At 35.4% G+C, this 17379-nt stretch overlaps 2 protein-coding genes across 2 annotated transcripts in view; both read right to left on the reverse strand.

Annotated features, from left to right (window-relative positions):
• The window catches only part of LOC129254230 (phospholipid-transporting ATPase ABCA3-like), a 48699-nt gene extending 31613 nt beyond the window's left edge, over positions 1 to 17086 (reverse strand). The window contains exons 1-5 of the mRNA XM_054892680.2: positions 17081 to 17086; positions 6416 to 6503; positions 5479 to 5582; positions 3771 to 3800; positions 1303 to 1460 (exon numbers count right to left, since the gene is read on the reverse strand). Coding sequence (XP_054748655.2) covers positions 1303 to 1460; positions 3771 to 3800; positions 5479 to 5582; positions 6416 to 6503; positions 17081 to 17086 — 386 coding nt within the window. The remainder of the gene's footprint in view (positions 1 to 1302; positions 1461 to 3770; positions 3801 to 5478; positions 5583 to 6415; positions 6504 to 17080) is intronic.
• The window catches only part of LOC129279713 (phospholipid-transporting ATPase ABCA3-like), a 67066-nt gene continuing 64337 nt past the window's right edge, over positions 14651 to 17379 (reverse strand). The window contains exon 15 of the mRNA XM_064095639.1: positions 14651 to 17279. Coding sequence (XP_063951709.1) covers positions 17139 to 17279 — 141 coding nt within the window. The 3' untranslated portion in view covers positions 14651 to 17138. The remainder of the gene's footprint in view (positions 17280 to 17379) is intronic.

The following is a 17379-nucleotide window of genomic DNA, read 5'->3' on the forward strand; positions in this document are numbered from 1 at the left end:
ATTCTTCAGTTATTAGTGTTTATTGTGCTTCTCCTTTTCCCCTTGCTAAAAATGCATTATTTCCATCTCATAAAAAAGCTCAAACCTCTAAACTTTAAAATAATTTTTCTCAGAACAGCGATTTTCGAGATAGACCATCTGACGGCTGAACTAGGGAACCAGAGTGGAATAAACACAGGGACCTGACAAGAGTTTTTATTTACTTATTTGTCTTCTTTATCCCTTGCTTAAGCTTAAAATTCAATTGGTATGGTAGTAGAACGTATTACCAAACATTTTTCATAAATTCAATCATATCATACTCAATATTTTCTTAAAATGCATCAAACTTCCACCAAAAATACACAAATACCAACAAATAATAAAGATGTAAATTTTTTTGACAAGATCAGTTGCCCTTTTTTTATGTCAGCTTCCAATCGCACCCCTCTTTCCATGTGGAATACTCTAGTCACCTGAAAATGGTATTGTATTACCGAACGTGTGTTTTCTATGGGAAAAGTTGGAAAATTTATAGAATAACTGACACAGGACTGATCAGCTATTTTGACCATATTTTGTTGTTTTGAGAAAATAAAGACTTTGAAAATGTGTTTTGATCATTCTTCATAATTTTTCTATTCAACTTCCCGACAACTTTCGTTTAGAAGGATGTTGCAAAATTTTAAGCTTCTGGAAATTATTTTCTAATGCATAAATGCGTGCATTCCGTAATACAAGAACGGTCCCTAATACAATCACTCACCACACTTGTATATCTAAGAAGCCTTTTCACTGATTAAACTTTGGGTATAAATCTTGATTATCTGATTTTCTTATTATTTGTTGCATACGTACTCTTGTTTTTTTTGTTATACTTGCACATGAACATGATCAACGTCATAACCAATTGACCTACCGCTTTTTTCTGATTTGAAAAACTGGTTTGATCTTACTAGCATTCTTTATTGTTTTGATACAATCACTAAGTTTTTATTTTGTTTCTCTTCATATTACAATGAAGGTTAATTTATTCAGAAGTTTGATTATAATTACATGTTATTTCTATTTTATGTTATTCTATGTAGGCACCAGCCAATGTGGAGGACCTCTCAACAGAATTTTTAAATTCTTTTAGGTGATCCCAAGGCACTGGCTGGTGCTCAATCTTATATTTCTCTTGTAATGTTTAATTTGAATCTGGAAATAAAATAAACAAATAAATATATGAGAGAAAATTCAATAATGAAAAAAAAAAACCCAAGGAGATGTTTCCTGAGACACTTGATGAATGACAAAAATATACTGTGTATCATGAATTACCTGTAAGTGCCACATAGTTTATCCTGCCACTTGTTTAGGTTCAGATGATCAATAGTATGATCTACAATAGACATCAGTTGACTACTGGGGATTCCCCTCAGACGAGCAAACAACATGAGGACTTCACGACCGGTCAGTAGTTCTACTAGAGCATCAAACTAATGAGGCAAACACGGGTAAAAGGAAAAATAATGACATTTCTATCAAAGTAATATAATTTCAGAATCATATCTCCTGACATATTTCTTGAATTTTTTTTATTATGGAATCATTAATAAAATTCTTCAACTTCTCAGAAGGCAACGAATCCTTTATGCATAATATTTTTATTCAAGTACCGTAAGTATCGGACTATAAACTGCACTTGTAAATTAACAGCATCCCCATATTCGGAAGAATCACACAAAAAAATGTCATCAAACTGACTTTCTATCCCTTATATGCATATTTAAGAAATTAAGGAAAAAAGAACCAAAAATGATGGGAAATCAGCGCTTCATCAATTCATCTGCAACTGATCATGAAAGACAGTTTCCGACATTATTGGCTACTTATACACTCACCTCACACACACACAACACTACCGCTGTACGTTGCAAGTAAGGTACATATCAATACATCATGATACCGATACCAGCATCAACATTGGTAGGCGTGACAGAGAACATCAAAATAATAATACAGGTAATCATGAAATGTATGAAATTGAAATTATGACATGAAGTTCATGAAACTTAAACTTTATTTTGTGTACCTTACTACTCGATGGCACAAAATTTTCAAATAAGACCCATTGTCAAACGGAATAACTGCGACGGTAAGCTGAATAGTGCCAGCTTACATGTACGTTGACGTTGCAATAAACATGCAGGTCTTATTCAGCTGCCCTGTGCTGTTGATTGGCATCTGTCTGAACTTTGCCGCTTTGAATCAATGACAACAAAGTCACACTATTCATAAAGTCAATTTAAGTTTCATGAAGGTAGGTGCGTTTGTTACCGTAATCAAACTTTGATTGATATTTATCGATTAAGATACCCGTAGTCATAGTTCCCTTCCATTTTTACCCCAAGCTCATACCCCTCTAAAAGACATTGCCCCCTAGGGGTTACGCTGGGCCACCCAACGAGTTGTAAACTGGTAGTGGTCTTGGTTTATTTTCAGGCTGAGTTTGGTTTGGCTCAGACCTACATGTAGCTCTGTGGATTAACCACACCCAGACTTTTGGCTCTTGCTCACCGAGGAAAAGGTACGGTTTATAGTCCAATACTTATGGTATGCGTAGGTCAGAGTCATTGTATGAAATGAACAACAAAATTTAGTTCAGTTCATCTTTATACAATTCCAATATCAAAAACATTTTATAACACATTGGATAAAAAACATGCAATTCAAGATAAAATAAAGTAATTAAATAGTATGTACATGCATATTGTTATAGAAAAAGTATTGAAATTAGGTATACTGTAGCTGTAAAAAAAAACATAAAGGTCTTGTCAAGACAGCTCCCTTAATAACATAAGATTTGATCAATTAATAAAAGCAGAGAACAAATTTAGTAAATATTCAGTAAATAAAAATGAATTGCATCTTGCACCAAGACAAACCCAGAACAAACATACATGTAAAGGGTAGGAGAGAATGAAAAGCAGAGGGGGGGATTGAGAGTAGAAAGAAGACAAAAATCATTTAAAATTCAACGAGAGTCACATTTGATCAAATTTAGCTTTACATTGTGCTTAAATCTGTTATAAAATAAAATTGAGGTTATACATGTAGGGAGTGAATTTCAGATTGTAGGAGCATGATGCCTACATGAATAAAAAGCAAATTCTGTATTCACATTCCATCTGTGGTATTGATTCCTGTTTCTAATATTATAAGTATGAGTTAAACTGTTCTTTACAAACATATCAGATATGTACATGTATTTAGGAAGTTCAGAGTTTACATGTTTAAATATGAGAATTGCACACATACAGTCATTTAACTGGTATACATCTAATATATTGAGTTGTTTAAATAGTGGGCTAGAATGGGCTTGATAATGAGAATGTGTAATTATTCGACAACCCTCTTTTGCAGGAGATAAACATTTGAGTTTGGTTGGATGAGTATTTGCCCATTACAATGGCTTTCATTGTACTCAAGATACATATAAATTATCTACATCAAATAACAATTTCAATTAATCGCACCCCGACTTTTGGCTCTTGCTCGCCGAGGAAAAGGTGCGGTTTATAGTCAGATACTTATGGTATGCGTAGGTCAGAGTCATTGTATGTAATGAACAACAAAATTACAATGGCTTTCATTTTATTCAAGATACATATAAATTATCTACATCAAATAATAATTTCAACTATTTCCAACACGTCTGAATAAGTTTTGATATAGTAAAATGGCAATGGAATGGTAATGAAATGAAGCCATAAAAAAAAAAACAGAAAAGTGATATTTATTTTTACCTGGGGACAATATCCTATTCGCTGTTGCACCTAAGGAAAAATGAAAACAAGTATTTAATAAAAACAAAACAAATATATATTTACTGAATGGATACAGGATTACTTGTAAAATATATGCATTGAGCATTCGATAAGTTACTAGGTCATATTGTCTTATATGAAAGTACTTACCTGATTCACTTATTTTACGAGATAACAGGATGCATCTCTTTGATTTGCTACTTATTGTCTAACAAGTGGACCGCCTCTGGCAGTCTCGCCTACATTACGCAATTCGATATAGCAGCAGTGCTGACTTTGAAAACAGCTATTGAATAATTATTCACAAAAGAAAACATTAATAAGATAATAAAATACTATGTCCATTGACCAAAAATGACCTTTGACCATGATCATGTGACCTAAGATGTGTGCAAAACAATCATTTGTAATTGATTAACCTTATGTCTATGTTTCATGAACTAGATCCATAAACTTTCTAACTTATGATGCCAATTCAACAAATACCCCCAACACGGCAAGAGTTTAAATGACCTTTGATCTTGGTCATGTTCCAGAAACTCACAGGATATTCAGGGATACATGGTTGCTCTTATGTCCAAGTTTCATGAAATAGATCAATAAACTTTTAAAGTTATGACAATCCCACAAATACCCGCAACATTACCGAAGTTCGTTGACCCTAAATGACCTTTGACCTTGGTCATGTGACCTGAAACTCGCATAGGATATTCAGGGATACATGGTTGCTCTTATGTCCAAGTTTCATGAACTAGATCCATAAACTTTTAAGTTATGATGACAATTTCACAAATACCCCCAACATGGTTAAAGTTTGTTGACCCTACATGTAAGTGACATTTGACCTTGGTCATGTGACCTGAAACTCGGGCATGATTTTCAATGATACATGGTTGCTCTTATGTCCAAGTTTCATGAACTAGATCCATAAAATTTTTAAGTTATGACAATTTCACTAATAACACCAACATGGTCAAAGTTTGTTGACCCTAAGTGACCTTTGACCTTGGTCATGTGACCTGAAACTCAGGCAGGATCTACAATGATACACCATTACCCTTATGTCCAAGTTTCACGAACTAGGTCCATATACTTTCTAGGTTATGATGACATTTCAAAAACTGAAACTTGGTTAAGATTTCAATGTTGACGACGCCGACGCCGTCGGAATAGCAGCGCCTACAGTCTCGCTCTGCTATGCAGGCGAGACAATAAATCGCTCCCGAATAATTAGTATACAAATTTGATGAGCAATAGAGCCATCTCCTGGTGAGCCATGGACATGGACTTCTGCCTGTTAACCCCATGAGAACAAAGGTCATGCTATATGCTTCCTCTTTTCACCCTCGGGCTGATAAGATGCGTCTGCTGAAAGCAGCTAAGTACACTTTTCTAAATTTGCGTTTTGCACATTTTCACTCATTCTTCTTGCTACCAAAATTATTGCTGAAATTTATTACTGCGTCTCTGATGGTTTGGTTACTTCCAAATACCCAGAGTGCAGAAAATTAAGTGACTTTTATTTGCTTCATTTCTTGTTTGAGTTATTGAAGTAAATTAGCATTTACAGCATATAAGTTAACATGCTCATCATTATTTAATATACTCTACTGCACTTAAAATTGAGATTATCCATTTAATGTAAGTCAACATAAAAAAAGGCTTTCATATGAAGTGCAACTTGTACTTTTCTCCTTTGTGTCTGTATATCACATCCTCCCATGTAAGCTGTACCGGCTGACATCCTTACATCACCAGTTAACATGCCAAAGGTAGTTGTCTTTCCAGCACCTGATAACAGAATAACAACAACAAAAACATATATAAAATTCAGAGAAATAGAATTAGCAAAATACTCTTCACTATACAATTACACAGTAATGAATTTGACATGAAACAAAGCCACATGACTATGGGCAATTGTAACAAAGTGTGCATGAAATGATGGGTGAGTTCTAATTTGTCCTCAACCCTATAAAACATTGTCCATGTTACAGAGCTACCAACCTAATTGGGCAAAAAAAATCCTACTACTTTCTCTGAAAAATCCTATTTTCAACACAAAAATCCCATATTTCCCAAACGTACATCACTAGCAAAATTTCAGCACAGAATCTAGCACACCAGCGATAAAAATAACAAGTAACTTTACAGTTTAATTACATGTGCATTACCTGTATTAGCTTCTTGTCTAGTGTCCTTGCTATTATGTACCATTGACTTTTGATGCAATTCCTTTTGCTATTTTATTATATCATATTAACAATCTCAATTAGATGGTCTGCTAACAAAAATGACAGTTTGTGTTTTACTAAAAAGCACACATGCAAGCAATCAAACCAACAGTGTTTTACACATGTATAATATAGCACACAACACACATAGTCAGAATTCAGAAAAATCCTATTTTACTGAGATAAATTCTACTGTCCTATTCTCTTGCAAAAATCCTACAAAATATGTTAAATCCTACTGGTTGGCAGCTCTGCATGTTATCATGACAAATCAATATGAGCAATGTTTCTAAACAAGAGAAGTTCAAATGAAATATTCAAATCTATAAATCTGGCTTATTTCGACTTGACAATTTTTGTTATGAGGGAGCTAAGAAGAAATGAACTTACCATTAACTCCAAGCAATCCAAAACACTCTCCTTTAGGAATGGCAAGAGAGAGCGTGTCTACAGCTGGTGTGCGTTTTCCACGGTAAACCTAAGAAAGAAGAAAGAGACTTTTATGTGCATCACCTACTGAATATGCAACTTCAATGGGAAAACATGAACTGAAGTAGACATTCTTGTGGACATTCAAGAGTTCATGGCCGTGATCATCTAACATTTTGTCAAGTAATACACTTTTAGGTTCTCAGAAAATTTCAATTTTTTTAAAGCACAGTCAAACTTTTATTAGGAGCAAAAACACAGATATCAAAAATAATCAAGAGGTGAAAACAGCTGATACAACCCCTAAATTCCCCTTTATAATAATTTGATTTCTAGCATGTTTCCATCAAGGGAAGGTTGCAGAAATGGTTGCATTCAAACACATCCAGAAAATCAAGTCCTGATTGGTTGAAAAATCGAGTTGCATTCGAGTCCCAGAGTTGGGTTTGATTGCAACTCTTTCTGCAATAGGCCCCCTGGTGATGCTTGTGCATCTCTCTCCTCATCCTTGAATTATGCCAAATGATAATAAAAATAAATGCAATTTATTAGGCGCCATATCTCATTAGGGATGCTCAAGGCGCACAAGTGAAGGCGGGGGGGGGGACGACAAAATAACAAAGGAACACAGAAATCATTGATAAAAAGGAGTTATAGCTCTTGCTGAGCATATTTAACGATGGCTGACTTGTCCCAGTCGCTGCGTCTGTGGTGGGTCTTGTGTTCCTCAGGTCGGGTGTCTAAATCGCACCTGGTTTCACCTATCTAGACTTTGCCGCAGTCGCAGGGGATCTTGTAGACTCCTGGTTGTTTGTTGGGTTGGTGTTTGTCCTTGTGAGAGTGGAGAATGGAGTGAAGCTTGTGGGTGGATGTTAGCTAAGCAGAGGACGCATTGTAGTCGCCAAGTAGGGGAGTACGATGGTCGCCGTAGGTTTGGTATTGGATTGGGTTCCGGTTGTGTCGATGTTGGTCTGGCAGTGGGAAGCCTAAGTGTTGTTGTTCCATCTGGGGTACTGGATGATGAAAGTGAGTGAGTGGGTGACGCATTTGAGTTCCTGTTGGAGATGTGCCTTATCACTAAGTTAGTAAGCTCGTCTGATGAGTTGGAGACTGATTGGTGGTGGTGAGAGCGATAGTTGAGGTAGCAGTTGGTGTGGGTTGGTTTTCGGTATACATGTACTTGGCAAGATGGAATCCAGATGGTGTCTTGGTAATGAGTTCGTCTAGGAAAGGGATTGAGTTGTCGCGTTTGGTTTCCATGGTGAATTTGATGCTGGAGTGCTGGTTGAGGAAATGGTGGAGGTCGGGTGTGCTGTGTGGCCAGATGACAAAGGTCTCATTAACGTATCGGAGGGTGATTTGTCGGCGGTCTTGAGTGCTTGGTGCTCGAGATGTTCCATAAAGTTATAAGCGATGATTGGTGACAGTGGAGATCCCATGTCCACTCCTTGGAGTTGCTTGTAGAATTGTGAAATTCTCTTAGCATTGAATAGAAAGAGAATTGCTATCTCATTTGAGGGGGAATGCTGATTTGCATGTGATTACGCAACATGTTATTGTTGCTACATGTATGTTAGGTGGAAGGGAGAATTCGGGTTAGCTTTCAGTCGCGGTCATCACATCATACAGGACAGTAGCATTTTTTCCCCCCCAAGACTTCTTTAATTACGGAGATTTATAAAAAAATATATTTAGCAGGTCAAAAAATTTATTTCCGTTCAAATGACGGAAATGGTTAATAAAAATGTACATGTAGGTTGACCTTGGAGCTAATTTCTTTGTCTGCTTGATAGCCTTAATGGGGTCGGATAGGAATTTCAGAGAATTTTTCCTTATTAGGTTTAGCTCTGTTTTCGCCTATCTCAAGGTCCATGATTTTGCTTGTTTAGGCAAGCAAAATCTTTGTACAGTTATCAAGTTGAATGATAACTCAATTTCTAAAATTTGATAATTCAATATTCTGATTATCGTTTCATAATTCTAACTATAAAGGAAATTCACACGTAATCGGTCAATGTAATTGGCATGCAACCAAGATCTCAAATATTGATGTTTCATGAATTTGCAAGCATTATATATACATGTTTTACATGAGAGAAACTTCAGAATATGTAATTTGACGATTACTAGTATAGTCTTAGTAATTCTAATCGGCATGCAAGCTGTGTTAGACGCCAGTTGTTGCATTATGTTTTTGAAGTGTCATTATTTTGAGAAATGATCGTGTTATTTGTTTTTGAGGTGTCGATGACCGCACTCTCCCAAGTGTAAAACAATCATTAAACAAATTGATTACAAGTATAACAAACAATTTTGTTTGTATGGAGAAAGGAGACTGAAATGAGATTGGTTGAGCCATTGTGAGAATTAGAGTGAAGGCAGGAGAGAGGGAGGTCATGGATCTGGTTGGGTATGAGTTTGGTTCTGGAATCAAGGTCTGGGTTAGAGATGGATTCATATACTTCTTTGGTCGGAGATTGGTCCATATACTTCCTTGGTTAGGATTTCAATGTTGACCACGTGACATCGTCAGAATAACGGAGCCTATAGTCTTTGCTCTGCTATCCAGGCAAAACAAAATTAGATCGCGATGCAATGATTTCCGATCGTTCAAAATATAAGGGCTTTTGAATCCGCATTGAGAATCAGATCATAATCATTAAGGAAACAGTCATATTCAACTTAAAATTTTAAGTTACAAATGATATCAGTAAATATTTTTCTTCATTTATTTGTTTGCTTTAATTTTCTTATGCATGTTCATATTTTGAGTGTTCATGTAAGTTATGACATTTTTAGTCTTATTATTTCCATGTATTATTGTCTTTAGTTGTTTGTAACTTCTAAAGACTTTCAAGGTAGAAAATTTTCGTAATTATATTCTTGGCCAATATCTTCCAAAAAAATGAGTATCTCTTGTATTTTTATCTGATCCACCATAAAATGAAAGTGTAAAATCAGGGAATATTACTTTAATAATAATATTGTGTAATCAACAACAGGTGTGATATGGGTAAATTTGTTATGAAGAGTCACTATACGAGCAGCAGAATTCTGTACTTTTTGTTAATAAGTAATTTGGGACTGGGGTAAATAAAACAAGAGTGTATTGACGATATCAAGACGAGATGAGATCAATGATTGAACAATTTTCTCTGTTGCAATGTGAGTCAAATATTTGACACAGTACAGATTTACAGATGTATTGGATATGAGTACCCATCCTCATGTTCGAGTCGAGAAACACACCAGGAATACGGCATGTGTCAGACTCCAATGATGTGGTTGGCAATAGTAATTGATGTAATTTGTACTTTAGACAGATTGGAGTATCAGCCATACAACACAACTTCACATTTAGAAAAATTCAATTTTAGAGAATGTGAGCACAACCATTGGTGAGCATCTTTTATGCAATCCTCAAGATTTCGGATAGCAGCAGCGGCGGTGTCTGAATCCAGTTTGAAGAGGTGCCGAAAAATGATTTTCAGTACGATCAGATACATGTACAAGAACAGGATAGGCCCACCCACAGAGCCTTGTTGAAACCCGCAGGTAAGCGGTAGGAAATCGGAAGAACAGACATTTATCAAAACAGCTTGTGGGTGACATGACAGGAATAATGTGAACCAATCTAGAGCTTTACCCATAATACAAAGAGACATTAGAATGTATCACCATGGACCAATGAAGAGATGGACATTCATCGCTTAGATAATGAATTCACGAGTTGGTGACTGTTATTGTCATCTGAATAACATTCTCTTCATACTTGTCAACTTTGGTCCTATGATCGTTACCATGAGAAGGGCCTGAAGCAGTTCGTGATTGGGACTTAATAGTTCACAGATTGTATGCGCAGTTGATAACAAATCACTTAAATCATGGAAAATCGATGTGCAGTTCTTGTTTACCAGTTCCATGTGTTGTATTTGGGAAAATGTCTGCATATTATAATATAGAGGCAAATTTGTCACTGATTGTCCACCACAGGAAAGTGTTGATTTGAATAAATAGAGAAAAATCAAACCACCATAATGCTGAAAATTTAATCAAAATCGGATGTAAAATAAGAAAGTTATGACATTTTATAGCTTATTTTTAACAAAACAGTGATATGCACAACTGAGTGACACGCAAATGAGACGGTTGATGTCTCTCACTCTCTATTTCTCTTGTTTTCTATTGTTTGAATTACATGTATATAATATTTCATTTTTTCACAGATTTGACAATAAAGACCAACTTGACTGAACCATCTAATATCAAACAATGCTAATTCCACATGTTCATGGAGGAATTCATTGACAATGAGGAGAAAATATTTCATATTTCATGTAACAAAATACAAAAGAAATAGTGAGTGAATGACATCATCAGTCTCCTCATTTGAATACCGACCAGGCTGTGCATATAACTGTTTTGTGAAATTAAGTGAAACTTTAAAATGTCATAACTTCCTTATTTCACACCCGATTTTGATGAAATTTTCAGTCATATACATGTACTTGTTGGATTTTTCTCTTTTTATTCAATTCAACTCTGAAATTAGAAGGAATATGGGCCTGACTTAATTTGATGATTTGGGGAAATGATAGGAGCAACTGACGAAGAGCAATCCTTGATGATTAGCCCTAATCAGACTGGGCTATTTCGATGCCTAAGAACACTGGGGCAGGGGGGAGGGCCTGATTCAGCCTCCCGCTCTTATAATCTCAGCCGTCGATTGCGCCAAAAATTGGCACGCGCGTTACCCATGGCATAATCTACAAAACTATATGATACATTTATGACAATTATGGAACACAAGCATGTACAATGCAGTAGACTATTCTGGAAGCGACAGAAGTATTTACCCAATCATCTGTTCTTAGCTCCCTGGTTCTAGTTCACTTTTATTCATGTGACTAGAACCAGGGAGCTACCCCTGCAATTCTAATTCCATACATGTACCTTAATATGCTGTCATTGCACCATAAGCACCAAGCTTCACCGGGATCGTATGGTAGTGGATCGTATTACCAAACACTTTTCATGAATTCAATCATATCAAAAACATTATTCTCATAAAATTCACCAAACTTTAACCATAAATACACAATTACCTACAAAATATATATATGAAAAAATTTGACGAAATCGTTTTTCCTTTTGACGATATTAGCTTCCAATCGGACCCCTCTCCGCATGTGAAATATTTTGGTCACTTGAAAAAGGTATCGTATTACCGAACGTGTGTTTTCTATAGGAAAAGTTGAGAAAACAACAAAATCACTGATGAGCTATTTTGACCATATTTTATTATTTTTGGAATATTAAGACTTTGAAAATGTGTTTTTGACCATTTTTCATCATCTTTCTATTCAAGTTCCCTTTGGAAGGATGTTGCAAAGAATTGAGCGTATGAAATTATTTTCTGACGCGTACGATGCACACGTTCGGTAATACAAGGCCGGTCGGTAATACAATCACTCACTATACAGCTTACGAAAACAATCCCCGGCCAAATGTTGATCAGAAGTGCCTTCCAAAATTATATGGTCACACCACGCCCAGTTCCATCTATTTTTGACGGATTTATCTATCTCTTTCGGGTCCGCTTCTCCCCCATTGCGATCACGAACTTCGGTGTGGATGCCGCCATTTTGATACTAGAGACTGAATTAAAGCCACCGCACAATTTTTGCTCGCATACCGTATTCATGTCAGTATAACGTTTTTTTTTATGACTTCGGGGTCTAAATGTAGATGATCAATAAATTTACCTTGCCAAGTGCTAAAGAATATTCTTGCATTGATTTCAATGTTCATTTCATGGCCTGCCGACATCGGAGTCGAGCGTAACAGCGCTCGTTTCGTACCCCTTCCGCCGTTTCAGTATTCGGACAGTACCTTTCAATTTTCGGACAGTTGGCAAAATATGCGCGCGCGTTCATTATCGATACTATTGTTTTATTTTTTTTATGAAGTGCGACGATCGATGGAGGGGTCTTCTTTGTTTTTAATTTAAATAAAGGGGTGGGTGAACTTATTAATTGTTTGCTTTTATTTAAATTATGATCCTATTGATTCAAATTATTAAGGGGGCTTCATTGTTGTTTGTTTTTATTTCTTTTCTTTTTGAATAAATTATTCATAGTGATTGAAATAATAAGGGGGGGGGGCCTCTTTTTTATTTATTATAATTTTTATTCTCAGTGATTAATGTTAAAAGGGGAAACATGGCTTGTTAATTCCGTATTTTTAAAAATTCTTTGTTGCTTTTTATCTTAATTTTCATTTTGTGATTGGAATGATAAAAGGATGAGGCGGGGCATCTTGGTTGCTTGTTTTTTGATTTATTTTTATTTTAGTGATTAAAATGGTAAGGGGGGGGTAGGTTGCCTCAACTTTTTTGGAAAAAAATATGAAAATATACGGAAGTTTAATTATACATTTTATTTTTCCTGCTCAGTGGAAATGAAATAAATTAATTTGAAAATAGTGACAAAGCTAGGCCTATATCCATCCCGCTTTTTGATGATAGCAGCTACATGTAGGATATTTTTTTCGAATATTAACCTAGATCTTTTGTTATTATTTTCTTGTATCATGTAAATTAGCAGTATTATATTCATCGTTCAATTATTGTCAATCATATATAATCCTTTTATTTTTCGGGGGGGGGGGGGGCATGCATGCAATTTTGATTTTTTTTTTACTCCCCAATGACACCCTTCTGATAGGCTTACACCCGGAAAAAATCACTCACTTGGCATTTTCTCGTTTTGTTTTGTGCTTGTCAGGATATTTCTTCTTCTCATGATGGAATTCCTCTCTTGACAAATGTAAAAGTTCTAACTTTGGCTCTAACTTAGGCTCTTTGCTTTCAGTTAAATGTAGGCCTAATATCACATCATGTAACTATGTAATGATTTTCTAATATGATTTATGATTTTCTTGGTTACAAGATAAAATTGAAGAAAAATTGATATTGATTACAAAGGGGCCGCCTATTCTCTTTTTCTTTTTTAATGTGCTCTTGATCATCATCATCACTGATCGCCGTAATTAACGTCACATCATCATGATTATATAAAATAAGTAGGTTGCGGGGCAAAGTAAAATGTGTTTTTTTAACAATATCTTTTGGGATGGGGTTTTGTGTGTGCCTTAATTTTTTAGTGATATTTTTAAATATACTATTGATGATCTTTGTTCCATTTGTTTTCCCAGGTAAAACAACGGAGAATAGAAGAATTTTCAAGAAGCACAGGGTCTATACAGGATGCTATTAAACCAAGTAGAATAGTGAAAGTAAATTTAGTGACGCTCGCAGGCCGGGTGACGAGTCCCCTTTATCAGAATTTGATGATGAAAAAATGATAAGAAAACCTTGATAGTGATAATTTTCATGTTTTCTCTTCTTGGTATTTAAAAGGGAGTAAAAAATTATACAAATGGAAGAAATGGAAAAGAAACGAGTAGAGTAGGCTTATATACGGAAATGCAATGGAGGCTGAATATTAAAAGAAAAGAGAGAAGGGAGATTAATTGAAAGATGAAAAGGGAATACTGCATGAAGGAGGGAAATGCAAGGAGTGGACATGCATATCAAAATAAAAGAGGGGATGAGGTCGAAGAGAAATTGAGAAGAAAAATAAACTGATAAAAAACGGAAGTGAGATAAAAACTGGAGAAGAGGAAAAGAATAAGAAAGTGAAAAAGAAAGAGAATTAGGTAACGAGTAGGGGAGACAGAATTAAAAAAATAAAAGAGTGGGAAAGGCAGGGGGGGGGGGGTTGGAAGATGAAAATTTCTTATACCAATATTTTTAATGTGCAGAATCCTGATAGGTGAAAATATTTAAAATGGAGATTGATGTAAAAAAAAACATGTTGGACTTGTTGGTAGTAATTTTTATACTTTGAAAACAAACAGAACAACTCTTTCTTAGAACAATATAAATGAAAGACACGCTTATTGTGGATTATAACCTGCGTAACATTATTATGTATTTCCAATTTTTAATGACTTTTGACAAACCCAAGTATCAGCACAATGACATAACAAAACAATATTCTTGACTCAATATACCATGTAGGTGACCCACGATCCCGCATCCTAGATTTTGATATTGTTCTATATTCTCCTGGCTCTTCCACCGCTTCTTCTTCTTTTTTTATCTGTTTCTTCATCTTCTTGTTTTTTAATGGAGGTCCCAGTTTTATTTCCTTTTCTTCTGCTTTTTTGTGCTTCTGACTTCTTCTTTTTTTTTTCTTTTCTTTCTTCTTCGCCTTCTTCTTTTTCTTCTTCAATCCTTTTCTTCTTCTTTATTATTATTATTTTATTTGGCATTTCAACAACAAAAAAGTTCACAATTAATCAGTTTACATGAGAATATAGGGCCTACAATGACAAAATGAACAGGGATGTTTACAGTACATGTCCAAGTTGTCTGGGAAAGAAATTACTATAGCCCCAGCAGGCTTTCCTCCCCGACCTGGACTTACATGTAGTCCTATAAGGTAACATCCACAAGAATAAAACATATAATATAAACTTTTTATCAAACAATCATTTTAAACAATATTCTTCTTAGAGAGGGATCTGTTGCTACAAAATATATGAATAATAAATCAAAGTGTGTCCAATGACATTTTTTAAAACGAGATTAAATATGATATAAACGAGATTAAATATGATAGAAACAACTGATCAACTGAAAAAAGCAGATGCACATGTATTAAATACAGTTTTAGTGGGGATGGGCATAATCCAAACCCTGAATGCCCCCACCCCCACAAAAAACACAAGATATAAATTTATCAGCCTGATGGACATTTTTGTTCCATAACAGTATTGTAAATAATTAATTCACTATATCATACATTAAAAATAGTGGTAGTATATTAATATTTTGGCTTCATAACTTTAATATAAAGAATTAGTTTAATAAATTTATTTTTACTCACTAAGAATTAACATTAAAATAAATAAAACAGTAAAAATGAACACATGTCTACCATCCCTTATACAAATCATTTTAATCACTAAAATAAAAACATTATTAACCATTTTGATCACTAAAAATAAAAATATAAAAAAACAAAAATCTTTATATTACATTTCTTATGAAAGTTTGAATTCCCCCCAACATTATCATTTCAAAATTCAGGCCCATGTTGATAAAAATGGCCTCATTCTAGAATACTGTACTCATTGATTGCACAAATTCAAATAAAATATCTAGCTCTTCTCAATTTAAAAACAATTGATAAAACTGAAAATAAATTGCCTAGATTTGAGACTTCTTATTATTATTCTTTAGTAAATCTGGCGACAAAAATATTTTAGAATCAGGCAGACTGGTATAATAAACATGCCATTTTCCCATGAAAAGTTCGTGTCAACATATCCCTACAGCTACATGTAGGTCCAATAATCGTAGTTGATTTTACTATTATATAGTTATAACTGAGAATGAAAAAAATAATAAATAATTCTAGAATCTAGATTAACGCATGCTACGCGCATGAGCTTAGTTATCGATTCCAGCTGTCCGAAAACTTAAACGAAAATCCGAAATCGATCAGCTGGCGGAAAAGGTGACGTAATTTACGTCAGGAATGTCATTGCAATGGCAGCGGCGAAACGAAGGTACAGTAGGCCGTCATCTCGTCTTTCCAATAATACTTCAAAAATGCAGTTATGATCAGCAAGAAGTGTGAAAATGTGAATTTTCGACGACGGTTAATTTTAGCCATCAGCGCTAATCCAGGAGCAAAGGGAAAAAAGGTCAGTGAATTGAACATTTTAGTGTAAAATTTCGAATTTTGCCGGGGAGTTCCAAACAGGACGAGCTGGCATACTGTGCGCAAAATACTACGTTCCAGCTTAGCGCGCATTTGTGTATGTGTAATTGACTAACGCGCTCATTCTCTATCGATTAGAAGCGAGATGTCAAAATCAGCCCGCTGTCCGAATACCAGCATGAATACGGTATATCGTTCATGTCAGTGGTGCGACCGAAGAAGTGCGCGGTGCAGTCTCGCGCTCCGTGCGTGTTGCTGCTTGAGCTAGTGTAGCTACATGTAGCAACGGATCGATCAGTGCGTTCCCCGCCGGCGCGGCCCGGTAAGGATTCAGCCTCGTGGTGACTCGCTACCCCCCAGACCCTACCCCCCCCCAAATATTATATCAAATTCACATCGAACTCGGCGACCACAGATTTTGATGAAATAAAATCGGAATTCCGATAAAAATCGGACAATTCTCATGCCTGTTGGTGGATTTCTCTCTTTTTATTCAAATCAACTCTTTGTTGGGGTGGACTTGTCCTTTAAAGTATGTATCGGATCATGTCGACAAGACTTTGCAAGTTTACAAAGTTCACAAAGTGTGTAAACTTCGTCACCAGTGGTAGGCCAAATAAACTACATCGACAGAGCTGTAATTAAATCAGCCACTGACTCATCAGGAGTTAAAGATTCACAAAAAGAGTGAACCTTAGAGTTCTTCCGGTTGAGAAATTGATTTGCCATAAACAGTTTCCTAGTCTCGTTTCTACAGTAACTGATAAGGCCAGTGTAGTAAGAATGGATAGTGAGTGTCCCAATGACTGGATGAAGCTGAAATACTACTCACATGCATTCTTACCTTTGTTAGATTGGTGATAATGACAGCAAACTTGCTATCATGTGGATTACATGTACGATTGGATGAAACTAAAACTATTATGCCCATGCATACCTACCTTTGCTAGATTCTTAATAATGACAGCATACTTGCTATCATGTGGATCAGTATTCTCAACCAGAGTCCTCTCCTCTAATACATCTTGATCCTAATCATACATGACAATAGGAAAAACCATAAATACATATAAAACTCATCGCACAGTTGGCTTCGAATAGTTACATGTATATAATATTGAATGGCCTTGA

The sequence above is a fragment of the Lytechinus pictus genome, chromosome 2, assembly GCF_037042905.1.
Source record: "Lytechinus pictus isolate F3 Inbred chromosome 2, Lp3.0, whole genome shotgun sequence".
Taxonomy (NCBI): Eukaryota; Metazoa; Echinodermata; class Echinoidea; order Temnopleuroida; family Toxopneustidae; genus Lytechinus; species Lytechinus pictus.